Raw genomic sequence first — 27634 nt, forward strand, 5'->3', positions numbered from 1 at the left:
TTTATTAACAATGACATATTATGTTAGTTTTAAGCTAAAATATAATAGAATCCATTACATAGAAGAATATTTTTTAATTGCAATGCGAATATGTTTTTATATCAACAATAATTTTAACAGTCCGCAAAGTTTAGAAATATTTATGTATTTACTTAAGCTAGTTCTTATATTGGTTTATACTGCTTAAATAGATAAGTCTACAAACTAGAGAGCAAAAACTTATCCTATTCGAATTGGCTCAAGCAAAATCATTTTAAGCTTGTCCGTTTACCCGCAGGGATTTTGAACAGATATATATATTTATATATGTAAATATGTATATTCGTCCTGTTATATTTAACGAAAATAATAAATAGGCGGCACCAAAATATTGGAAGGTTCTGTTATATTGGTAAAATGAGATGAGCTGTGTTCTACAAACTACAAAACTACAAAAATTTGTTACGTGCCTCGACAACAAAAATTCTTGCATCTATAGAACACGATGAATTTGGTTTTGGCTAAAGCAAAACGACTAAAAAGCATTGTGCTAGTAGAAAGGAATAACAAATTATCCACAATTTATTCGCTCCTGATTGCGACTCGATGATCGTGAAGATTTTCGATTGATTGATTCCAGATACGCGGCTGGGGTCCAGCCTTCTGAATTGGCATCTGTGAATGATCCAACATGGATATTATGATTATTTTTAAATTTGCAATAAATATTTATAACAATTTTTTAAATAAGTAAATAAATTAGGTATTATGAATTTGGTTGGTACATGCATTAAATTTGAACATTTACCTAAGATTCGAACATACCACCATCCAGCACAGCCCACCTTAAGCAGCTCTACAGTTTCACCTTCACGCATCGAAACTTCCGAGTGTCCCATAGCAGTATAGTCAGCCAGGGCAATGAATTTACTGCCCTGTATTAAAATTCACACAAAGTGTTAGTATATATATCGTATGCAAGAAATAATATGTTGATATCGTTATTCATTCCAATAAGAAAAATGTATGAAGAAAAATGTAAGAAAAAGTATTCAAGAAATGTGTAGTAGCTCTAAAACTATTTATATGTACATTTGTAATTTTAGGTACATGGCATGGCGTTACAAACGATTCTAACAAACCAAACATTCTTCAATAAGATATAAACTTTTTCCTTTTTCTTGAAATTTCCATTGAGACTGTACCGAGCAGCGTAGTGCCAGAAAAATTTGGCGTTGTATGGAAGTGACTTTAGTATTGGACCTAAAAGCTTCTATGAAAAGTTGGAAAATACGCTTCTTAAATGTAATAATTATTCAAGGACTATCAAATCAAGCCTAACTAAAATCATGATAATATAAAAAAATTCGCGTGCACAACTGATTAAAACTCAGGAAATAAATTTCCTATATATACATATGTATCTTTTTTAGTAAAAGCAGTTAGAGCCAGTTTAAGCCAGAAAAGCCAGAAAAAGCTATTAACCGATTTCGGTTTTTTCGTTTAATTTGGTTATTGCTGTTAAAGACCTGCGCATTTGCGATGAGCATTGAATAAATAATTATACGGAGTAAGTTTTACTATACTACATATACATTTGATAAATTTAACGCTTATGGCTACGATGTAAGTTCTAGCTGTCCATTCATACAATTTCTAGCATCTTTAACTTATCAGTTACGCATATTTGATGTCAAATTTCGATTATTATTTGGCTTTTTATATAGTATAGATACAATTTATTGATCGAATGAAACATAGAAAACTGAATTTGATTTGCTGTTTCCTGTAAGTGAGGCCCGAATTGGTGGATCATCTCTATGTTTCGTCACCCACTGTGTAAACCCAATGAAATATTTCATATATTGTGCAGTTTACGAGCACAATTTTTGGTTTTTATTAAATGGTTTGTTGTTTGTTCATGAAAATAAAGAAACAACCCATAAATATTGAATTGAATGAAGAAAATATAAGTCATTGTATATTGTAAGTCATATAATTAAATTTAATTCAAACAAAATGTAAGCGATCTCGATGAAATTATCATTTAATTTCAATGACAAGTAGTCGAACTTATGTACATATGTTCTTGTGGTATGTTAGATGCGAACGAATAGCAAGAGATGTTTGTTAGGTCGCTAAAACTAATAATATTATAACCCACACAAGACACATATTCATACTATGTATGTATATTTTTGATCAAAGTTACAGGCCGAATCAAACCTCATAGAATTAACGTGTGTCAATGAAACATTGTCGTCATTCCTAAGTGGGTTAATTATTTTTCGGGTTTGGTATGTTTCGATTGCAAAGATTGGTCGAATAACAAAAAGTGTTTGAATATTTCATTACCAAATATAATATAATATATATATATACTAATATAATATAATTATTTGCGCAAAATAGAGAAAGAAAACTTTTACTGCGTGTCGATTTAGATTATCTTGATTTTTTTTTTTAGAACTCTAGAATTGTAAGCTTGGAGATTTGCGTATTTTTTTTGGAATAACTAAAAGAATTAGGTCCACTCACCGGGGTGCTATTATCTTCGACCAAAGACAATTCGTCCTCGCTATTCGAGCAGTCGGAGCTCCATCCACAAACTTCCTGCTGCTCTTTGTCAGCAGCGCCGCTAAGAGAGTTGACGAAAGTAGCTCCAGCGTTATCGTCGCTGCTGCAGTTTGAGTTTCGGTTGGAAGACTCTGAAGTGGCGTCACAGCTTATCGTGTTCGCAAGAATAATGTTAGGGGTGTCCCAAGAAGTTGTCTGCCTGAGGCCACGGTGGTTAAGGCTGTACTGTTTAATTTTTTCGCCTTTTAATTCCTCTAGCTGATTGAGTAAAACACGCTTGATCTCTGCCACCCACTTGTTCTTTAAATCGACCGTCGGTGCCTGCAGAGTATGTACCTCCTGTCGACCCTGAAGCCAAACTTCAAAACGTTTGGTATCGCCCCGAACAGATTCAGTCAACCCGATTTGAGACATCTGAAAATTTTAATAAGTGGGTATGTACCACTTAAGATATAATTCGGTTCGCCGATTTGGCAAATTTCAATGAGACTCACCTTTACGTGGTGTTTGAACTGGTAGGTGCTTTTGTTATGACCAGACTTTGAGGTTTGTTTACAGAACAACATGGATTTTTGGTAAAGAAATATGTGACGCTGCTGGGGCTTGATGCGAAGACGAATGTCCTTTTTTGATTCTGTCCAAACCTGGAAAGAATCCTGAAGAAGTAGTTCGCCCTGTTGGGATAGATCGGTCTGTAAAAATTAAAAAAGAGAACATTAGGGAAAGAAAATCTACTGAACGAAGTTAATTACCGGAAAACCAGTTATAGCTACTTGATGCATGGAGTCGTTGACGCACTTCAGTACGATCAACATGCAATCTAGCGCCTTCTGAAGTTCCTTGGTGCAGCTGCCACTATCGCTGAAGCGGAGCAAATCTTTCAGAAGAAGTTGGTACTTGGTGATCCTTTGTACTGGCTTTAGCAAATACGCCGCTAGCGGGAGCTTATGACCCAGTCGCATTTGACACTCTTGTAGAAATAGGTGCGTGTCCACAAGGGTTTCGCGCAACCGCTCTGATCTTGGGATGTTTTGACAATAAAATGAATACAGCCGGTAAAAAGTATCTCGCTAAAGAAATTGAAGAGTACTTAAGTTTTAGGGAGATATATATACACTTGACAACACTTACCCGTTGAACAAAGCAAAGCGCCACAAGCTCAGTGGTTGAAATACAGTTTTCCAGGTCTTTAAGAAAGACATCGTTATGAAAGGTATAGAGTTCGTGTAGGTTGCCAAACAAGATATCCTCCTTCCCATTTAAACTCGGGGGGGCAAGATGCAAAAGATCTTCTGATTTCATCCGATCATAATAGCCCTGAAAAAAAGCATATCAAGATAAAACTGGGATTTTCAAAAAACATCGGGGCAGTTCAAGTACAAATAATAAAGTGAATTACATCAAAAAATTCAATATTATTGAAAACGGAACACTCGTTGCTTTCCTTGATGAACTGTCCAAATTTTTGATCCACATACTGTGCAACGGTACCAAAGCCATGTGCTGACACAAAATCGTTAAGAACCCGCTCATACTTAGCTGGCTTATATTGAGAATGGCGTATCTTGGGAAGTGTGCCAGCATCGTTTTTCAGGAAGCTTTCTTGAAAAAATTCATGACAAAATTTAAGTATCTCGTCGTAGTCTTTGCGTTCGTTTGATTGTTTCTTTCTTTTCTTTTCATCCTGTAAAATTGAGCTATTCTCCAGGGGACCAAAGTGGTTTTGTTCCAGGTTAAGTCGACATTTGTGGCAAATGTGACTGTCGATCGGAGGCACGTAGTTAGGTTCTATCAGGGCCTTAGGAGTGGACAACACTTTTTCGTTGTTCAACAAGCTGAGCGAGCTTTGTGCACGTGCCACTGACGGGGATACGGATAGAAAACTTTTCTGTTCACTATCTTCGAGATAGGCGACTATGTCAGAATAATTTTTACGTTGAAGATACTCTCTGAACTCAGTATCGTTTTCAATTTCAGAATAAGTGTTTGACTCTAAATAGTCCTTGACCAGTCGGTATTCCAGCGATTCGTCACAACTGGACAACTCAATTAGCTCCTTGAAAACGGTGCGACGTTCGTCTTTTAAACGTCGAAGGCTTGTGCTTGGTGTTAGCCCACAAGGATCAGGACCCACTTCCTTATCTCTGTCGGAAAATGGCATATCCTCGCATTTTTGTAGTTTGTTAAAGATGCTAATAGTAGATTTTCCATTTAGTACGTTCCGCGTGGCGAAATTGCAAAAATTCATGCCGAAAACGTAGCTTCCGTCATTCCCAACAATAGTTGGGGCAAAGTGGGAACGAAAATCGCTAGGACGATAGCAGAGGGACCCATTAGACGGGTGAGACTCAAAAAGGGAGCCTTGAAACGAAAGAGGAGAGGCACGAGGAATTTTCGAATCTCCCATCGAAAAGCTAAGTTGCCTGCTCATGGAGCTCCCTAATTTAAAATTGAAGCGACTGACAATATTGTTTGCTGCATTTTGTACCCGTCGCAACTGAATGGAGTATTGTCCACCAGAAGACTTTGGCTTTGATGCTTTATTAAGATCATATCCGCCATATCGCATATTTATATTTGCTTCTAGATTTGAGCAGAGCTTAGAGTTCGATCGCCCGTCCGACCGTCGCGTACAAAAGCTAAACACAGAATGAGTGGACTGCCGTACCGCTTTGGTACGTGTGCAGTAGATGTTCTTGAAGATGATAAACATTATGAACTTAATGCACTAATTACAACCACGAGCATTCATGCATGGCCCGGGCCTTATGATAGTGGGCCTTTAAACAATTCTGTTTCGGCTCCAGTTCGCTGACCACTTTTGAGCTAGAAACATTAGGAATAAAATCTTGGAGTTTTACGGTTGGTTGCACGTGTGGCCAGCGGAGAACCGCCTCGTTCGTCTAAAATTTGTTTTAATCAAACGACTTTTTGTAGGCATACAATATTTGCAGTTTATACCTACGAAAAATTAAATTAAAAATACCTTAAGAATCGAGCTCATTTCGGTTACGTAGATGCGTTCCGTCTCTAAAAGCTCCGTTAGAACATGACCACGTTTTAGGCGTCGGGCCTCCACGTCCTAAAATACAGCAATGAAATTCAATTATTATGAGTGTGAGCTAAACTAAACAACACTGCTTCTTTGGTCTGTCTTGAAGCTCAATATGAGTGCATTTTCAATTTGTCTATTTTGAATTACTAACCTGTTGATTTTGTACGTGCTCGACGCTGTCTGGGTTCGAGTTGCTGGTTAACGAGATCCCCGAGTCCGTTGCACCATCGATAGATGTAGGCCTTAAATCATGGATTCCATCAGTCTGTAAATCAACAAAGAAATGCATACTAAGTGGTTACAGATTACTTGAAATACCTTCGACAGGCATAATTAAAAAACACGAAACTACCATATAATCGAACTTCAGTTCGCACTACATTATGGGGTTTAATTGTACAACATTTGAAAAGATCCTAAAAAATTGTTTAAATTATCTATTATTTACTATTATTTCCTGTGGAAATTATGATCTTAACCCTATGACTGACACTAGTCACATACATATTCTTAACAAAGAGCGCTTTCCCTTGAATTTTGAGAGCACGGGGGGCACGGGTCTATCGACTCAGCTGTTGATGTTGATCAATTTTTCTACGTTACAAAAATTTGGACCTTCATACGATTCACCGGTTGACATTAATCGCAATCGGCCACGCGATTCTCAGACCAACATAAATATAAAAAGAGGGCCCGAGGCTATTGTATTCTTTACACAACAAGAGCTCTCTAATTCTGCCAATTCAACAGAAAGTAGACTTCCAAACTTCTCAAACTACAATCGCTAATTTATATGGGAAAACGGTTCTTTGTGTTTAGCCATCTTAGCATGTCCAGAGCAACTTTCGTTTGGCTTTCGTGGCTATGTTTCGTTGGCAGTCATAGTTATGCCAACAACGTCAAAGAGCTGCATCTCGAAAATAACTGTAATAGTTCTTGGCAGTGCTATGTTGTGAAGCTAGCCTGGGGTCTGGTGTCTTTAGCTTAATATTAGATCGTTTCTTTCGAGCTTACCATTATTCAATACCGTGAATTTTTACGCTAGCAATTTAAAGGACTACAATTGCAAGGCATTTCACTAGGCCAACAAATATGTTTGTATGTAAATATGCCATAGAAATTCCTATGTATTCTTACCGAGATTCCAGAAAAAGGTTTTTAAGGGTATGCAAGTTTCGATGCATGTTAAAGTAAGGTAACGCTTTCTTTGTTCTCTGTGAGCTTAACGCAAACTTGCTCACATTTTAAAGAAGTGTGGAATAGGGGCATGAAAACTAGAGTAAGCCTCGCTATGGCTACCCAAATATGTGTTTCTTTTGAACAACGATACGTTATACGTGGCTACAATCGACTGAAATCGTTTAGAAAGTAATATTAAATGTTTAATGACTTTGTACAAGCAAGAGGAACCTCAATCAGAGTTGGTAAAATGTGTTTAATATTGAGGAGACGACTGAGTGAATAGCAGCGGAATCAGCTCGATGATTTCTGTATTAAATTTTTATGAACATGGAACCTGCTCTTTTATGCTGTGCCCCTCTATGTCTTTTAAGCATGCGAAGGTAAATTTGTACCGTACTTTGAAGGCTAACAAAAATAGGGTCACTGAATATAAACTAAATCTCTTTTTGGGAGAGATTTATACATAAACATTCTAGAAATTATTTCGGATGCGATGGTTCTACCTGTGGATTGTAAACCAAAACAACAGAGGCTCTGATCTGGCCTGAACTCATCTTGCGTTGTATTCAAGTATTGGAAATGCACAAAAAATAGAGAAAGTGAAAGGCCGAGCGGTATTTACGTGTCGGTGATGATTCGGCGACGATTTCATGTGGCCACACACGTAACGTAACCCTAGGCATATTGACACTAAAATAGATAGAGAGTGGCATTTAACTATCAACTAAGGTCCCTAATATTGGCTAATATATGCCATTGATTCAAAGCGAGGTTCCATATCTTGAACTATTCAGATTGGTAGGATATGCGTGAGATTGGTAACGTGTGCATCACAAAAGCTCTTATTCGTATAGTCTGGAAGATCTAACCAGACAGACAGAGAAATGGCCTTGTAATCTACGAACACCTGGCATGAATACCCCCAGTTTTCTGTATGATTCATGGGAAAATTCAGCAGGCAAGCGGAAGTCCAAAGCTTTATGCCCAGCGCCAGTTCCTAGTACAACTTCCGCCTTATTAGACACAATAATTATTAGGTCTGCATAGCAGTACGAGATTCGTTTCCTACCTTAAGCAGTAATTTTTTGTTTCGTATGAGCTCTTTGGAAGTGTGTGTCAGTTGGCTCCCGCGCCAAGTTTGCAAGCATGCTATGTTGTTGCTGGAATCCCCATCGTAGTAGGAGCAGTCATCTTCGTCGCAGCTGGATATACTACAGCAACAGCTAGCCGCAACGTCCGTCGAAGATTCGTTATATGCACTGTTCCAGAAAACACCGCCGACGGCATTGCAGCAGTCTTTCGAAAGGATGTTCGCCGATTTTGAGGGGTTGCATTGGCAACAATCCTGTTCCGAGTCACACTGCGAGCTAATGTCAAGATAGCATTCCTCGCCGCAACCAGACGAAGACGTTGAGATGCTTGATGACAGGGCCACAGAATGGCTTCTGGGCGTTTCCTTCAACTTCACACCATTGCTGTTGTTGTTTACAATCGTTTTTAAGTTGTCTATTGTGTCTGGTTTGAAAAATGAGTGGTTTAAAAAGCCGGCAGATTTCGAAAACGTTTGAGCCTCGGTTTCCATGTAGTTATCATAGGGATCTATGCTGGACTCTCGGACCCAGCTGTCGTCGATAGCTACGATTGTGGACTTAGTGTCCGCTCCCTTTACATTAAGACCGTTAATGTTGCGTTGTTTTTCGATATTGCATTGCTTTGCATGAACTGCGGCAGCTTTTAGCAGCTCGTTGGTAGTGACCTTAGTGAGATTCTTCTTGGCAAAGTTTTGTACATCGTTGTGATCAGCAGCCGATTTCATCTGAGTAGGAGCAGTTGTTTCATCGAATTTCTTGATCTGGCTTTGCTTTTCAAGACCCTTTTTGCAGCCCACACACTCTCCATTCTGGCGGTTGTTCGTTTGCTTACCCCGTTCCTGGCTATTGTCATTAGAGAAAGATACACCAGAGTCAGAGCAGCTCTCGATAGAAAAACGCTTCTCTCCATTAACAGTTATATTATCTCGACACCTATCATGCCGGGAGAGGGAACAGTACGCAAAGCTGCATGTTGAAAGTTCAGAATTGCTGTTCGAAACCTGTATTTTGTAGCCACTCTGTGGTTTTTTAACCTCTAAGTGGTTAACGATAAGCAGTGGCTGCCGCTTCTTTCGAATGTGAACACGTTCCAACTTGACTTTTTGCTGAATGCGGTGAGACTCCTGCTCTGTTACCAATTGTGAACTGCTTCCACTCGCGCCATCTGTTTTCTGAAACATCCATGTTGGTGCAGTCTCCTTTACATCGCAATTCGTTATCGTGTTTGGGATTCGGAGCCGCGATTGCAGACGTGTATCGCCCTCTCTGTTTTCGATGCGCGCGATACGATCTGCCCGAGATTTTATGCCTACAGCCGCGCGCTGGAAGTCACGTTTATTCCTATGGTACTTCCAGCTCTGCGATTTCTTACAGTCATCTACACCGGTGTTGGTCTCTGTTGTGTCAGAATGCGACTCATCACATGAGCAGGAAGAATTAGTGCAACACTGCGACAGAGCACATTCCAATTCATTCGGCAGAGTGGTCTGCGTACCTTTCTGAGAATTGACCCTGGGCAGAGATGTGCGCTTCTGTTGCAAGAGCAACTGCCACGACTCTATTGTAGGTGGTGGTAAAGAAGGCTTTGGATCCGGCACAATCTTGGGTGAGAAGCAGTGCTGTCGTCCTGACATGCTCATCTCAGCTTCGATACTTGATTGGGGTGGTTGTCTGCGGTATCCACCAAATCGGGCGGGATTGTTCAGCCTGAGAGCCTGTGGGGACTGATTCGGCTTGTGCATTATAGCCTGCTTGCACTGATGCACATAGTTAACTTTTAGTAGCTCCATTTTGGGTATTCCGCCGATGCCACTATTAGACATTCGTGAGTCAATCGTGCTGTCCTGCCCACACATGTCGCCTGCAAACGGCTTTGGCGGTAGGGGAAGAGGCAATTTGCCTATGGGCATTTTTATCGAAAACTTTTAAATAATAATACTTGTAGTTTTTGCCTGCTCACAAGGGAAATTCAGCAATACTTTATGTACATTGTACAATATGTACATAAATATAAACACAGACTCCATACGAGTATATATATTGTATCAAGCTTTACTACACACACGTCTAAAACTCTTTTGACTGTTCACGATTCATATGCTAATCTTGGTGGTTGCGTTGCTTTTATTAGGATTATCAATAGATTCATTTGTGATTACGGATTACGGACTGGGGAAGCTACAGTCGCGGTCGATCATACTTAAGCTCCGTTTAGGACTTTTGCATAAATACAAATCATAATAAATATACATATTAAGGCCACTGTCACTTGTAAGCTGTTCTTTTCGTCGGTTCTGTGCTTGTATTTTTTGTTTTGTTAATGTATTCGTACATGTGTAAGTGATATTTTTCTGCGCGAATATCAATACGGATATTTTTGAGGTATTTATCAACTACTTTCGTTGTCCGCGACTCGAAAAAGATTGATGCAGAAAAATCTACAGTGCTTCCACTCCACTGTCTCAGCTACTACTCACTTCTTGCATGTTGCTGGTAAACCGGTTCCAGTGATATCTTTTGGAATATGGACGCTTGTACACCCTATTATCGTTAAAAGTCTGTTTTTCAGGCTGCCTCTCAATAAATATCGTTAAAACTTATTTCATACGGCGGTGCCACTGTTTGTCACTCCAACCTGAATACGCAATCCGGTTGGTTTAAAAACTAGTATTATCACTTGAAGTTTGGTAAAACAGACTCGTAAAGAATGTTTTAGTTTTAGAACATACCTATCTGCATCATCATAATTTAATAATGATGATATTTTCACGATTTATAATGTAAACAATTAATGCTTGCCAGTCACACGCAATCAGAAACATTTTTTCTACAAATAAGAAGTGGATATTTTGAATAAAAATGAAAAAATAAAAAAAAACAAAACTTAAAGATATGAAAACTCTGTGCTACAATTCTCATTGCTGTGCGTGAACTACGAAAAAGTGTCCGAAAAATGATTTGGAAAAACTCTTAAGTCAAAAACTCTAGAGTTTTTTGTGGAACCCTCCTTAATACAAATGGGAAATCTCGTTGAGACAGCTTAAAAAAAGGTTAGTTTCCTGTTTCTCGAAAATTAAATTTAGAAAATCGGTTAATTTAATATACTATTAATATATTAATCATACTATGGATCCACGATATGAAAAAAATGTCACTAATATGCCTTTTGCCCAAGGGTATTTACAATGTTGCCCACTCTCGTCCACATGTTGCTGGGGTATAATCTTCGGGTTTGATGAGCACTGCAGCGAGTTCGATGCAACATGTTTGGGTTTGAGGCCACGTACAGTGGATAAAACAAACGGCCAATCAGCTTATAGAAATGAATGTGGTGTAAATCATAGAATTTTATATATATAAAATATTTTTTAGAATAATATTCGGACAGAATTCTTCCCTGCATACTGGAAACAGACAACACTTTCGACTATCTAAATCACATTGGCCAATATTACAAACAGAACCGGACATTTGGACGCCACAAAAGAATACATAAAACAACAAATTGTGTTTTACATTATTAAAAAATTAATAATGAAAACAAATATTTTGTTTTTATGGTACGTATTTAAAAACATATTTTATTTCTCCTGATTACATTAATATTAAATAGATTAAACATTTCGAAATTAGAGATATATATTAGATATGTATATTTTTCGTTTTATCCACTGCCACAGCGAACCGTTTCTTGGCCGCAATCCACCTAGATTCTTGCGCTTTCTTTCTCATTTTGCCACCTGCCACCTTGGTCTGATTGTAAGTCGGGTTTCCGCTAATGACGGCTTCTTGAAATGTTTCTTATATTGACGAAAATAAGATTTTGTTGGGTTTCCAAATATACAGTATTTTTTCTAGAGTCTATAATTAAGTAATTGCTAAATTAACCGTCGGGCTTCCAAGACCTGCGGCACTACTATCTGTTGAGGTTGGGATGCTTGAAGTAGTTAGGTAGGTTTTATTACAACAGCTTTACCTTAAAAAAAAAATTTAAAGCTAACGATAAGATTGCAGAAAAATTATGATAAAAAAACTGACGAAGACTAATTAATTGGAAAATCGGATGAAAAATAAAAATATTTCCTTTGTATTGTATTGAAATTCTGTTGAAACTACATTTATATTGATACATTTAATTTCCTTTCACCAGTGCCATGAAAAAAATGTCAAGTAGGGGTTTAAAAGGAAAGAATTAATACAACCACAAATAGACTACCACCAGCAGTAGCGTACACTGGAAAATATAGTGCAAACGAAACGAACCCAACAGAAAGTTCAATTGAAAGAGAAACTTCGTCGAAAACAATGAAACTGAAAAATTCATCTTTTCATTAATTAAATTAAACAAAAAGCGACAAGAGAAATTATCGCGTAACAAACATGCGTGTATACCATTGTATGCGACGCAAAGTCAGCGGTGAACTCAGCATCACTAAAATTAAGCTTTTGATTTTATCGTCCACACCAAACCAAACCTTTGCCGTAATGTGAAGTATATGGGAGTGACACTAGGTCGCGAAAGGCTTTAAGCGGAAAGCCTAATACGGCGTTGCAACTGCTTCAATCCGAGAGTCCGAAGCGTAATAACCGAAACGTACGAAATACATCGGTCTCAACTGATTTTGCTTCAATAAGTAAATTTGTAAGCCTATTCCAGATCTAATTGAATGTTGGCGTAATACTTTCTCTCATCTGTGACAAATATCACAACAAATAGTACCAGTAGTAGTTTAAAAATTAGACTTTGAGAAATCCATGTGTAGTCAGTCCATTGTCTTAGATCCAGCCAAATTTTTGTACCCAGCCACTGTAATTACATTTGTTCCTTCTGGCTATAACATCTACTCATCCGATCTAGTTCTAGATTTGCACTTCTTGGGGGCGTGAAATTTATAAAAATAAACTTGATTCAGTGTGATATCACGAGGACCGAGGGAGTACTCGTCAAGATAAAAATGATGTTGAACCCTCAGCTGTATGAAGATATTAAAAACTTTCTGACGTACAGTACCTGCCGTGTAGTCCAGGTTGGTGCAGCTTCTTTGACCAAGACCATCAAGGCAGGAGTACCGCAAGGCAGCGTACTGCGTACAGCGTCCGACACTGTACTGCTTATCCACCCTCGCCATGCCAAATCGCTCTACGGTCCGAAGGCAAACAGGGCAGACCCTCAAGGTGGCAGCTCAGAGCAGTACTCTCGAGGGCTAGCTGTGTCTATGATGCCACAGACAATCTACAGCAATACTTCAAGCTGTTTAAGAACTGAGCCTGCCGATGGAACATCTCCATAAACCCTGATAAAAGTGCAGTGGTGACGCACACTTTAAGAATAGGCTCTAGTCCTGGCGTCTTCCTGCTTGGGAAAGGAATCACACATACCTCGGATTTATACTTTCGACAGTCACATTCGTAGCGTGAGGAGCAAGTTGGTGGGTAAGGCTCAGAAAATGTTCTGGGTAGTTAAACAAAGCAACAAGCTCAGCTCAACAAGCTAAAAACGAGGGGGAACGTTGTGAGTTGCTGCGGACACAGCAACTCTACAGTTATACCCGATACTTAGCCTTACCAGTATGGCTCTCCTCCAGCAGACGGCGCTAATATTAAACGACACGACAAAGAGTGCGTGCGAGAGAGACAGAAAATCAGTCTGAGCGTGACGTCGGGCGCTGCGTAGCCACTGCAAATTGATTTGTTCCTGTTGGCTATAAAAATGATCTGATCTGATCCAGATTAAGCAGTCTGATAGATATGATCATTATCTATGATTCTGCGTTTTTAGTTTTCTTGTATCCTCAATATTATGGATGCAACAGTTTTTCGTCCTTTGTGGGGGTGGAAGGGGGTGGGGCGAAATTCTGAGATATACGTTTTATAGTGAGATCTAACAGGAGTACGGACACTAAATTTGGTTACTCTAGCCTTAATACTCTCTGAGATTTGTGAATATCCCCAGATTTGCATCCTTTGCGGGGGCGGAAGGGGGTGTGGCGAAATTTTGAAACAAACTCGTCTCGGTCCGATATATTAGGAGTGTGGATACCAAATTTGGTTGCTCTAGCTTTTATAGTCTCTGAGATCTAGGCGCTAATGTTTTACTCTAAGCAAAGGCGCCTATGCTACGTGTGTGTTAGAGAGAGACAGGGCGAGAAAAAATGAAATTGTTTTCTTGATGCTGGCTATAATAATAATACGATCCAATTCAGATTCTGCAGTCTAAAAGATATGGTCATTCTCTACGATTCTGCGTTTTTGGTTTTATCGTATCTTTAAAAATGTGGATGCCACAGATTTTCGTCCTTTGTGGGGGCGGAAGTGGGCGGGGCAAAGTTTTGAAATATTTTTGTAGCAGTGACATATCACAGAAGTCTGGATCTCTAGCTCTTATAGTCTCTGAGCACTAGGCGCTGAAGGGGACGGACAGACGCTGATTGATTGATTGATGCTGATCAAGAATATATATACTTTATAGGGTCGGAAACGATTCCTTCTGGACGTTACACACATCCACTTTTACCACAAATCTAATATACCCCAATACTCATTTTGAGTATCGGGTATAACAAAGTCATGATCTATAAAGTCATACTAGCCCGTGCCACGGCATTCAGGTGTATGGGATTGCAGCCAAGACTAACCACATTTGTAAGCTCAGAAGCCACCCTAATGTACTGGCGAGGCGTCTTGCGAGATCCAGATACCGGTGTAGGCTGGCCCAATACACCCAGTCGAACTGCACAACAGGAGAGGACCTCTGCCCTAGAAAACCTTGACAGATAATTGAACCAAATAATATCCTCATCCGAATTCTTCGACCTTGATGACACGCATTTTTTTGTATTTATTTATTTGTGACTTTTGTATAAGTTGCTCTAACAGGAACAAAAAATTGTTTGTTTCAGGGATATTATTTCATAATCAAAAATACAAAATACAATACTAATTATCTAATTTTACTAATAAAAAATAAATATTAAATAAAAAAAAGTGTGATATCACAGGAGTCTGCACACAAAATTGCTTGGAGATTCTAGCTCTTCTAGTATCAAAGAATTAGGCGTCAAACAAGTCGAACTGACGGACGAACAGACAGATATATGATTCTCGACTCGGTTATTGATGATGATCAAGAATATATATACTTTATGGAGTTTGTAACGCTTCCTCCTCAGTGGTACATATATCCACTTCTACCACAAATCTAATATACCAATATACTCTTCGAGTACTCTACCAAAAATGGTTGGGTACCTGTTAGGCCTAGTAGAAGGTAGCACTTAAAAACCGCTATGCAGATTGTATACGAGCTTAATTTAAATTAATTCAAATGGCGGAAATCAAGGTCCTAAGAAATTATAATTACTGAAGATAAATCATATGGCATAGAAAAATATATTTTTCTTGATGCATTGATCGGTCGATAAATGCGCAATATACAGAAGTCATATGTGGTCAAGACATATTTAAATATATATTTTATATTATTTAAAATCACTACAAACTTATCTTAAAGAAGCGTTCAATTGCTATACGACTTTTACATGATTTTTGCTCCTTTCGTTCGGGATATAATTGGCTGCTATTTCATAAAGTAAAGATGAAAAAAACATTACTATTAACATCCACTTTAAAAAAATAAATGGCCAAGTTGATATACCCTTCGAAAACCAAATACTTCCACTTTAGCGTTTATAATTGACAATAGATAACCGTTTACATCAATTTGTTCAATTGCTTCATTTGATAAGCAAACAAAAAAAATAAAATCGGTCAAAGCTATTGCAATTTCAGCTCAATTTGGTGTAAATAAATCGCTCGACTTCCAACCATCGAATGTTCAAAATGAAAATGTTATTTGTGCAGCAGAGTTGGTCGCTTGTTCTTAATTCTATAAGTAAGTAAGTTGATGGCGAAAAGGAAAATACTTCAAGGAAAATATGTCATACAAAGTAGGAACCTATTTGAATGGGAGTACCATATGCCTATTTTGGAATAGGAACTTTGAGTTCCAGCCACAAGCCTCTGTTGCTGATTATGCCAGTTTCGTGGGTATTAATATAAATAATCTGAAGGGAAGTTTTGATGAAGGCACTGTTGATGTACGGTCAATGAAAAAACAGCTACAGGAGAAAAATTTGCTGTACGATGACCTTCTGCTCAAGCTTATGATATCTATTGAGGTGACACACTGTGAGGTACGATTTTCAAATTGGTTTTACAATCTACTATTCACAATTTCTTTTCTTAAATGCAGACTTTTATGGTATTTGGAAATGACATAGCACGTTTCGTGGACGCTTTCACAAATGCATCCATGTATTCCATATGGCGTTCTTTGCACAACAGATTCATTTTCTCGCACGTGGCTGATGAGCTGAACGAGAATTGCTGTGACAACTTCTTCTTCGAGGGTAAATAATTAAAATATCATCCATCAAATATCATCATCATTAGAATATCCTCAGATCAGCCGAACATTCTGTTTATAGTGGAGAGTCAAGATGCATCTGGGGCCGTCTTTGAAATAAAGACCAACAAATATGTGGGCACTAGGGCGGAAAAACCGGCACAATTACAACTATTGGACCGATACTATGTCGCAGAGCAACGATTTCAGCTAAAGAATTTGTTGTTCCCGAATAAGCTAAAGGACTTGCAGGGCCGTGAGGTAATCATCGCCGGCTTTGACTATAGACCCTATACGGTTATAAAATATGTAAGCTATTTGCCAAACCTCGCAGTAAAAAACTTAAGGTATCTGTATCCATTCTACAGAACAAAGAGAATAGCAACACACGTGATATAGGTGTGACACAAGATTCAGGCTTGAGCAATGTCTACATTGATGGCACGGAAGCACGCGTTGTTCTCAACTTTTGTGCAAAGTTCAATTGTACAGTGCAAATTGACACAAGTAAGTCGTCAATACGTTTTAACTTAGGTCCTAGTGTCTACCAAGAAGACTACAATTAACTACACTGAGTTGAACCCCTTCTCTTTTAACATTGACAGCTGATGCCGATGATTGGGGCACCGTTTACCAAAATATGTCTGGGGATGGCGCCATGGGCATGGTTATTAATCACAAAGCAGATATTTGCATTGGCGCAATGTATTCGTGGTATGAGGGCTACACATATTTAGATCTATCAATGTATCTCGTGCGGTCCGGAATAACTTGTCTGGTCCCAGCACCTCTCCGACTAGCTAGCTGGTACCTTCCCCTTCAGCCGTTTCAAACAAACCTCTGGGCTGCGGTCCTGGTGTATCTCTGTTTGGAGACCTTGGGGTTGGTGTTGGCCTACAGAAGCGAGCAAGAGCTGTACGTCTCGGAAATCGCCCGTGATGGCTGGTGGTGCTGCGCAAAGCTGGGCCTGGCTACGGCTTTTAAGCTTTTCATCTCGCAGTCTGGAAACAGTAAAACGACTTCTGTAACTGTCCGTGTGCTGCTCTTTGCCTGCTTTCTCAACGACATAATCATAACCAGCATTTATGGTGGTGGTCTGGCTAGTATATTGACTATACCAAGTATGTCTGAAGCGGCGGACACAGTGCCACGGTTGCGCAACCACCGTTTGCAGTGGGCCGCTAACTCGGAGGCATGGGTTTCAGCTATCCGTGGTTCTGATGATGTAAGTTGTGTGTGGTACAATAGCTATGCTACGAGCCATTTATCTTTCGCAGCCTTTGGTGCAAGATCTTTTAAGCAATTTCCACATCTACAGCGATGAGCAGCTGCTCGAATTGGCACAGGAGACTCAAGTGCGAATGGGTTTCACTGTAGAACGTCTTCCCTTCGGTATCTTAGATATTTTGAAAATGTATATGTCATTTAATGTTGATATCCAATGTCTCCAGGTCACTTTGCAATTGGGGACTACTTATTACCAGAAGCTATCGATCAAATGGTAATCATGCAGGAGGACCTCTACTACCAATACACGGTGGCTTTCGTTCCCAGACTGTGGCCATTACTTGAGCAGTTCAATACGCTAATCTATAGTTGGCATTCATCCGGATTCGATAAATACTGGGAGTACCGTGTGGTCGCCGACAATCTCAACGTTCAGAAACAACAGCAGGTGGAGAGCACCATGACGAGGAGCCAAGAGGATATTGGTCCTGTCCGGCTTGGGATGTCGAATTTTGCAGGTATTATACTCGTCTGGGTATTGGGATCTACAGTCGCCACGCTGATCTTTGTAGCCGAGTTGTTTGTCGACAATTTTAAAAAAACACCAACAAATACATAATTGATTTAGGAAATTGTTGCACAACCCTCTTAGAGGTATTTAATAGCTAAACCTATACGAGGTAGACTTTAATTTAAAACAAAAAATTTATTTTTGAGAATATTACTCTTAAAAAATATTACCCAATAAAATTGAGCATAAGAGTTTAACGCACAGATGAAATAACTGCTCTGTGAAATCGAATAACAGTTCTTTATATTGTATCTTTATTGAAAGCTTATACACGTACTCAAGCAAATAATTTTCATGCATGGAGATTCTGTGGAAATTTGTATGTCGGCCAAAAGTAGGCCAAAATTCTATAGCAGTATTGCCATCAGTAAGACAAAAAGTTAGTTTGGGTAGTCAGCCGTCATGTCATGCTCATATTTATGCGACGTGAAAATGTCTGGGCAGCCTGGCCACAGACACGTGACATATTTTTTTGGTGAAAGGTTAATTGGCCCTCAACGCAGCTTTCTTTTTGTGTCCGATTTAATCTTGATTCCCTGGAACGTTTGCCATGGCAAGGCCAAATCTATTACTTGAAAAAATTACAGTATCTTGAATATTTGTAGAGTAAGAGTATATTAATGAGTAAAGTCAATGAGTCTCAGGAATGATTGCACTATACAACACCATATTTACTCTTCGTGCCGACTTTTCTGATAGATTTGGGCCTTTACAATGGTTTTTTTATACCCGATACTCAGAGTGAGTATAGGGGCATATTAGATTTTTTGGGAAAATGGATGTGTGTAACGTCCAGTAGGAAGCGTTTCCGACTCCATAAAGTATATATGTATATTCTTGATCAGCATCACTAGCCGGCCGAGTCAATAGAGCCATGTCCGTCTGTCTGTCCGACTTATTTGACGCCTAGCTCTCATATAACGCCTAGCGCCTAGCTCTCATATAACAGATAGAGCAACGAAATGTTGTATCCAGACTACTGTAAAATTTGTAGCATCCACAATTTTGAAGATACGAGAAAAGAAAATCAGAATCAGCAGAATCATAGAAACTGACCATATCTTCCAGACTGCATATCTGAATCAGATCGGATCAGAACCAGACGGAAGAAATGAAATTTCTACGCAGCGTGTCTGACTCCCTCTCACACAGTCTTTGTCGGGCATTATGTGCACACTCTGGCGGAGGGTAGCAGCGCCACACAACGTTCCCCCTCGTTTTAAATATATACACAAATCCATCAGAAAACTCGGTTTATTTCGAAGCGTAAGTATAAAGTTCAATGTTGTTTCCTAGTAATGCCAAAAGGCTCTTTATTTTAAGCGTATACTAGTTATGTTTTTAATAGAGTATTTATAATGCTTTGAATTATTATTCATGATCACTACATACTTTTAAAACGTATTGCCAAAATGATAGAAATATGGGGCAACGCTTCTGTTGCATAAGGGGATTATCCATAATTCCAGTACGCGTACGAGCATGCAATTCAAAGATAATGTATCTCTGTCCACCGATAGATTTATGTTCTTGCGTGCTCGTATCAAAGGAAAGTCACGAACAACGTACGCAGTGTGACCTCTGATTTACCCATCAGCGTTAAATTAGAGAGTTCGACTTGTGACTGTGCTGCTTTTACTGCACTTGCTCAACCTTACGTGCGCAGCTTTAACAATTTTAAAACGCCAAACATCAAAAGAAAACAAACGTCAACAGCGCGGCGAGTACAGCAGACCAAACATTTTATAATAATAAGTACAATAGTTTATGCATAAATATGTGAAAGTGAAAAAGCTACTACAACGCGCGGATCGTTGACAAGCCTAGAAAAGCGAATTAATTATATAATTATGGATAAACTGAAAATAAATTCATTGGTAAAAATATCAGTAGCTGTTGCTTTCTGTAAGGCGATTAACTTTCATCAAATAGTTAGGTTAGGGAATGATGTGATTCCCGTATCTTGGAGGTGGTGAAAACATGCGGTAAAGGGTGGTAGATGTAAGATCCAAGCATCGTAGCTACTGGTTTCATTAATGCTTTTACTGAGTGTAATTTATATGAGCACCTGATAGTAGCATAATATAACTGACTTTCGATTGTTTGCCTGATTAATAGGTGTACAAATTGGACTTTATGTACAATGGCTGTGTTCGAGTGAAACGTTGTTCAAAGCGGACTTTTGAAATGTTGGAAATGTCTCCAGTAGAAAGCTCTAAAAACTATACGTACAAAATGTGCGTACACTGGTCAGAACGTGTCGCTTCAATATCAACCTTTAGCTACTTTTGCGATCCACACACAATAAAAAGCGGAACCAAATCGGTCCCAGCATTAATCATCCACCCAGAAGTTCAGAAAAAGGTCTTAATGTGCCAAGTATAGTATGATGGTAGCCTCATTATTCATTTATTTCATGACAGTCGTCAACAGTACATTTGTTGCATGTTGGCGGCGACAGTGACACAGACTTAGAAAAGAGTAAAACATCTGGCCTTTTTTATAAATGCTCCGTTTAGAATTGGCCAAGCAAAACGGTAAATAAAAGTCTATCCAAGCTGTATTTAGATATGTCTTTCCACGGCATTGAAGACTTTGAATTTAGCGCAAATTATTTTCTCTCTCCGGAAAGAAAACCCAACTGTTTAAACAGTTACAGCATGTAATAAAATTAGTTTAGATTGTTACTGCCGCTATCGAGTGCATATATCTGACCTTCCCTGTACAGCCACAAGCCGCGGAATGGAGCGTACGTGCTCATTCATATCTTCAGAGCGTATGCACGTACGTACGTACATGTGTACATATGTATGGCAAGGCACCTAAGACTACCGAACGTGTAACTCCCAACTGAGAACAACGTTCTTTCGTACACTCGTATACTTCTCGCCTGGGTTTGTATTGGCTTATGTAAATGCAAGCCAATGACCACATCATAGACCGCCAGTGGTGGTAAGCTCTTGGGCTTCTTGTAGCTATATATGCTGGTTTAAAAGGAAATGCCTTTAAATGGCTGTTGGTGTCATTAAAACGATCGTAATGCTAAATACCAGCAGCGGTTCCACTCAGCTATGATTTGTCCGCAAACAAAATGTAGCGCCGCGTCGCAGCGGGTCATTAAACAACCGTGGATTGCGGCTGGCGGTTGCAAGTATCCATCCAGACCTTAAAGCTTTTGTGGACTCGGGCTCTCGGTCGAGTTGAGTCGCGTCGAGTCGACCTCCGAATAGAGAAAAGTGAAATTTGTCGTAGAGGTGTCTTATCATGCAGAGCCAAGTGACTTGGCTCTGTTTCGCCCTGAGCTTTTGTTAAACCAATTTGATGCAACGAAACAATTGCTCATAGCCGCCAGGCCAAATCTTTTGTATAAGTAGATAAAAAGATCAGTGTGTGAAATTCGCACAATGAACTTGAAACATGTACAACAACTGTGCAACACAAAAGAAAATCTTTAAAGTGGTTACCGTGGAAGTTTCACTTAAATCAAAATGCTAGGTCGGCTTTTACATACCCTGTGTACTGGTAGTACTTTCGTGGTGCTCAATTATCATTAATATATACATATACATAAAACGAGGGGGAACGTTGTGAGTTGCTGCGGACACCGCAACTCTACAGTTATACCCGATACTAAGTCAGTATGGCTCTCCTCCGGCAGACGCCGCTAATATTAAACGACACGACAAAGAGTGCGTGCGAGAGAGACAGAAAATCAGTCTGAGCGTGACGTCGGGCGCTGCGTAGCCACTAAAAATTGATTTCTTGCTTTTGGCTACAAAAATGATCCGATCTGATCCGATCTATCGGCAACCGGATAGATATGGTCATTGTCTATGATTCTGCGTTTTTAGTTTACTCGATTTTGCAATATTGTGGATGCAACAGATTTTCGTCCTTTGTGTGGGCGGAAGGGGGTGGGGCGAAATTTTGAGATATACGTTTTATAGTGAGATCTAACAGGAGTGCGGATACCAAATTTGGTTACTCTAGCCTTAATAGTCTCTGAGATTTATGAATATCCCCAGATCTGCATCCTTTGCGGGGGCGGAAGGGGGTGTGGCGAAATTGGTTGCTCTAGCTTTTATAGTCTCTGAGATCTAGGCGCTAATGTTTTACTCTAAGCAAAGCCGCCTATGCTACGTGTGTGTTAGAGAGAGACAGGGCGAGAAAAAATGAAATTGTTTTCTTGATGCTGGCTATAATAATAATACGATCCAATTCAGATTCCGCAGTCTAAAAGATATCGTCATTCTCTACGATTCTGCATTTTTGGTTTTCTCGTATCTTTAAAATTGTGGATGCCACAGATTTTCGCCCTTTGTGGGGGCGGAAGTGGGCGGGGCAAAGTTTTGAAATATTTTTGTAGCAGTGACATATCACAGAAGTCTGGATCCAAAACATCGTTGCTCTAGCTCTTATAGTCTTTGAGCATTAGGCGCTGAAGGGGACGGACAGACGGACAGACGGACAGACGGACGGACGGACAGACAGACAGGGCTCAATCGACTCGGCTATTGATGCTGATCAAGAATATATATACTTTATAGGGTCGGAAACGATTCCTTCTGGACGTTACACACATCCACTTTTACCACAAATCTAATATACCCCAATACTCATTTTGAGTATCGGGTATAATTAACAAATAGAAGATATGTAACCAAATTGTTTTCCAAAGAATTTAGATTTAAGCTATGCACATATGTACATACTTACGCAAGTATTTTTTTCTATACGAATTTAAAGTGTGGTACTTACCTTATTTTGCTTACGGCGGAGTAGGTGTGGTGCCCCTCCGGGGGGTTGTAGAGGAACAGCCGGCTCCGGTGTAACTTGCTGCACAGGTCGCGGAGGTTTCAGTGCTAACTTCTTGAGACTGGCAATTCGCTTGTCGCACATTAAAGACACATCATCAATTCTCTGCAGCACCTGAAGAATAGAATTTATAAACTTATATAAAATATGCTACAAATAATCATTCACGTATTCTGCACGTATTCAGATATATTCATATATAACGAGGGGGAACGTTGTGAGTCGAAGTTAGGGCCGCGACCCTACACTTATACCCGATACTCAGTCAGTATGGCTCCCCTCTGCCAAAGGGCGCATAATGCACGACAAAGATTGTGTGAGAGAGAGAGACAGAAAATGAGTATGGGGCGTGGCCAATCAACGAAGCTATAATAATGATCCTATCTGATTCAGATTCTGTAGTCTGGAAGACATGGTCATTCTCTATGATTCTGCTGATTCTGATTTTGTTTGCTCGTATCTTCAAAGTTGAGGGTGCCACAGAATTTCTTGTGGCGGCGGAAGTGGGCGTAGCCAAATTTTAAAAACCTGATTCTGACTTGATTCAGTGTGATATCACAAGAGTCTGGATACAAAATTTCGATTCGTTAGCTTTTATAGTCTTTGAGAACTTGGCGTCAAACAAGACGGATGGACGGAAATGCGGACAGACAGACATGGCTCTATCTCACTCGGCTATCGCTGCTGATCAAGAATATATATACTTTATGGGGTCGGAAACCCTTCCTTCTGGACGGTACACGCATCCATTTTCCGTACAAATACAATATACCGCTATACTCTTTTTGAGTGTCGGGTATTAAAACTATATAATGCATTTCATTATTAAAAAACTACCTCTATGAAAGTAGTCAGTAGAAAACTATTTAAACGCTATTTAAAGTCCCGAGAGATAGCGCGCCGCCAGGAAACTTAGATTAGCCAGCCCCATCGGATTTTTACACAATATACGTATAAGCATTTCAAGCACATCATTGCACGGTGTTTGAATTGTAGGCAGCGAAAATCCGTTCTGTTCTTATGCACTCATTTTATTCGATATATATTTTGTTTACTTTAAATGTCTATGGCCTTACTTCTGAACGAATATATGTAGATGTTTTTATGATATGAACTGTCTTGTGTAGATTGCTTAGTTTTTGTACAATTTTTTTTTCGATAAAGAACTTCTAATGATTATTTTTAATATAAATAATAATTTTTTATTAAATTTTTAAATTAAAAACTCAAAAGTTGGTCTAATTATTTGCACTTTGTATTCTTCTTCAACCAGGGGCTATTTTTTCTGAACGTTACGTCAAAATTGAAAAATATAAGAAAACAAATAGATCAAGAGTTTGAAGGCTCACATCTCCTAAATTAAACTAAAAATTCGATTTTCGCGGAGTTTTTAAAGCCCCGCTGAAGTCTCTATCAAATTATAAAAATCACTTTTGCCACCGGTTTTCAGATTTTGCAACACTGTGCGGCGGTTCTGGGCGAAATCATGGAAATGCTCTTATTCTAGTTTTACTCTGTACTCTGGTTACAATACTTATTCTTTGCCTAACTGCATATTATTTTCGTTTTAAAATGTAAACATAAAGTGAAAAGAATCAAAACGTATCACCATGATTAATGATAAAAGAGGGCGAGAGAATGAGCAAACTCAACGGCGAGATAGATGTGATCAAAACTTAAACTGATTTTATACGATTATAGCTTTTATTTTTACATTTATCCTGTACATTTTATTGTACAATACAAGTGTTTGGGACGCTTTCATGGGACCTCGCTAACCCTTGCCACAGTTCATGGATTACACTTAAGACGCAGAATTCAGTTGAAGAGCATGTGATTTCGTTTCCATTGTTGAGTGAAAACCTTTTTAGTGTAACGGAAAGAAAAACTTTTTAGAAAGTCACCCGCACGGAAGATGATCCATTTCTTGAGGCAGCTGAAAACAGACAATAAAACGCACAAGGTTTTGGATTTTCAGCGATTCTAATGCTTACGAATAATTGCCCTATAACCAAGGCACAATCCGGCTTCTAACTTAAAATCTAATATGGGCTTTCTCATAACAAATTCATCAGATGAATTACTTTTACCAAACTCTTAACATGTTGACGATATGTTTACTAGTTCTAATTTCAGATAAATGATTAGTTCACTTGCTGGTACCTTGCTTGCATCTGCATTGATATTTTTCCGGGCTCTTGTTTAATTTGTCTAGGACGCCATTATTGCACAACGGTTTTTGAACGGGGATTGCAGTAAAGTTGCGGTGTTATGCCGTTTGACATATTACGTAATTGCGCCAAGGCGACCCCACTTTATCTATATCCACGTCCACTTTCGCTTTCACCTGAGCCGGGCTTTTATCAAAAATGCTTGAGCGCATCTTCAACTTGCCGAAGGCACAAGCTTCGATGTACATGATGCTGACACAGCACTGAGCTAACCAGTTTTTAACAATTTGAAATTTACCGAAAGTCCAGTCAAATAATGTAATTTAACATTTTCCTACTAAACATTTTGTAGCCTTTCGAGTACATTGGTTAAGTTTAATTTATTTGGCCAGGGTTCCCATAAACTTTCTGTTGTTTTGGCAGGATTGTCAAGGCGTTATTGAACTTCAACAACCTCTTTGGGTTGCACAACCACCAGCTGTGAAAGAGACTTCCGTTGACCTCCTCTTATGCAAGATGCCATCGATGAACGCGCTTGTTTTAGCCGTTTTTGCGAATGGTTTTCAGATTTAACCAAATTTAAATGAACTATGTTCATGTTCATGTTACGATTGGTATGCAAATATATTATTGTTCCTCTCGTTGTCGAATGCTGGTGCGTAATGTTCTTACCAACTTTTTTTAGATCAATCTGCATTTCCTTCCTATCAAGGACGTCGATTTTTCTAACTGATTAAACATGCTTAGAAAGCGGCCTAGCGAGCTTGGAAAAATGGGTCAGGTTTAATGTGCTTACAGTTAAATAACTGGTAGAAAGAAAACGGGTTTGCATGGCCTATTTCATGCATACTTGGACAGGCCTTTCTGGAACAAAAAAACAGAGAAACCTGCGCAAGAGTGGCCTTCCCGACTCATGACTGTTCAAACAATTTGGAATCTGCATCTCTAAACGTCTTTAGAGACTGTCTTGCCTCACAAGGATATGACCTAATACAATTATTTTTTAATGTTCTTTTTATATAATAAAAAGCGATTTAGTAATTTCTTCGTATTATGCATATTGCCTTAAACTACAGGAAACCAGTTTGAAAACTAGAGAATAAGTCTTTCAACTACAATTTAACGAAACAAGTTTGACGGCATAGCAATGCAACAAAAAGAAAGAAGTTGAACTACCTCAATATATTGGTTCCATTGATTTTATTAATTGAAGAAGATATTTTTAAGAAATAAACTAAGCAAAATGTATACCTGTCTCATTTTATATTTTATTCGCTGGAGACAAATCTGCTGCTTGCCAAACAGTCATATGGTCGACCCAGCTGTTTCTCTGATCATATGTTTCTTTTGTGCGTTTCAATTATCTGGTCAAAAAAGTAAGGTACCTTCTACAAGAGTATAAGAAGAGTACAAAATAGTCCAGCCCAGTCACTTGTGCGAATGGGCGGGTTGAGAGCAACGAAACTTCTTTTTTTATATGGGACAGAAGCAGTTGCCTTGGGTACCCATGCCAAGATTTAATCTAAGTATGACGAATTGCAGCATCAACAGACCAATCTTTTTGTTTTGTACTTATTAACAGCTAACCAAATAAAAATATAAAATAAATCAAGAAAATAAAAGTAAAAAGAAAGTAAAAAGAAGTATTTGTTTTTGGTTTTATCAAGTTTTTGAGTGTTTCTTAAGAAAAAAGCTTATTTAACTAAGTAAACAATATAAAAGTCTACCAAAACATGCCTACAGTTTAAATACAAATGTCCTTGGTTTTAAAAGAATCCTTAAATCAAAAATTATTCACGTTGGTATTCACTTATTTAATTCAAAATAATAATTGTACAATTTCATTATAGGTCTGTGTCCTCTGTCCTCTGTGCTATTTTCTACGCGAAGGCCTGGTATCTCTAGATTACAGATTGTTTAGTTGTTTATATCGTTATGTCTCACTTATTTCTATATTTTTTTCAATACATAAAAATAAAGTTTTGTCTCTGCTTTCATAAAAAATGGTTCAGGATGTGCCAAAATTTCTCCATCGGATTCATAACAGCTAAAAAATTAGCTAAAAAAAAAACAAATCATTGGAAAGATCAAACCTTTTAAATAAATTGTAGCACAATACAATAACAAAGTTTAAAAAAATATTTCTGACAAATCTTGCACGGAGCCAAGGAATGGAATCAGAATGGTCCTAGAAGATGAGGGCGTCAGAATATAGAAAGTGCTCCTCATTAGCCGGTCTGAGGTTTTACTCTGAAATTTGTTTCGACGTGACCGAGTTCACCTACTCGTCAATTAGAGCCAGATACCCAACTCCATAAAAAAATATAAAAAAACATCCCCATCCAGACAATCCTGTTGCCTCCCTGCCACATCGTTCGTTTAAGTCATGCCGACTTTCCGACGATCATTTGTCATACTTTCCCAAACAGGTTTATCTTAGATTCATTAAAAACGAGGGGGAACGTTGTGAGTTGCTGCGGACACCGCAACTCTACAATTATACCCGATACTAAGTCAGTATGCTCTCCTCCGGCAGACGCCGCTAATATTAAACGACACGAC

At 38.8% G+C, this 27634-nt stretch overlaps 2 protein-coding genes across 9 annotated transcripts in view; one reads left to right on the plus strand and one right to left on the minus strand.

Moving 5' to 3' along the window:
• Positions 1-116: 116 nt before the first annotated feature.
• Positions 117-27634, minus strand: part of LOC6590764 (guanine nucleotide exchange factor DBS) — a 37823-nt gene continuing 10305 nt past the window's right edge. For 3 of the 8 annotated variants that reach the window (XM_026984853.1, XM_026984856.1, XM_026984855.1), the window contains exons 10-18: positions 22845-23015; positions 5763-5876; positions 5543-5638; positions 3688-3873; positions 3309-3626; positions 3051-3248; positions 2518-2970; positions 788-914; positions 118-654 (exon numbers count right to left, since the gene is read on the minus strand). In XM_026984853.1, the coding sequence (XP_026840654.1) occupies positions 551-654; positions 788-914; positions 2518-2970; positions 3051-3248; positions 3309-3626; positions 3688-3873; positions 5543-5638; positions 5763-5876; positions 22845-23015 (1767 nt within the window). In that variant the 3' untranslated portion in view covers positions 118-550. Of the gene's footprint in view, positions 655-787; positions 915-1475; positions 1815-2517; positions 2971-3050; positions 3249-3308; positions 3627-3687; positions 3874-5542; positions 5639-5762; positions 5877-11449; positions 11861-18638; positions 18658-22844; positions 23016-27104; positions 27132-27634 lie in introns of those variants that run through there. The other 5 variants (XM_026984852.1, XM_026984854.1, XM_026984857.1 and 2 more) reach the window with 5 other exon arrangements.
• On the plus strand, positions 15724-18134 carry LOC6590765. Its single transcript, XM_002015361.2, has 8 exons — positions 15724-15775; positions 15832-16076; positions 16136-16292; positions 16347-16597; positions 16657-16795; positions 16894-17513; positions 17566-17680; positions 17740-18134. Exons 1-8 carry the CDS (start codon positions 15724-15726, stop codon positions 18132-18134), a joined length of 1974 nt encoding a protein of 657 aa, XP_002015397.2.

Source organism: Drosophila persimilis, unplaced genomic scaffold, assembly GCF_003286085.1.
Source record: "Drosophila persimilis strain 14011-0111.01,24,50 unplaced genomic scaffold, DperRS2 tig00000002-arrow-pilon, whole genome shotgun sequence".
NCBI classification, from domain to species: domain Eukaryota; kingdom Metazoa; phylum Arthropoda; class Insecta; order Diptera; family Drosophilidae; genus Drosophila; species Drosophila persimilis.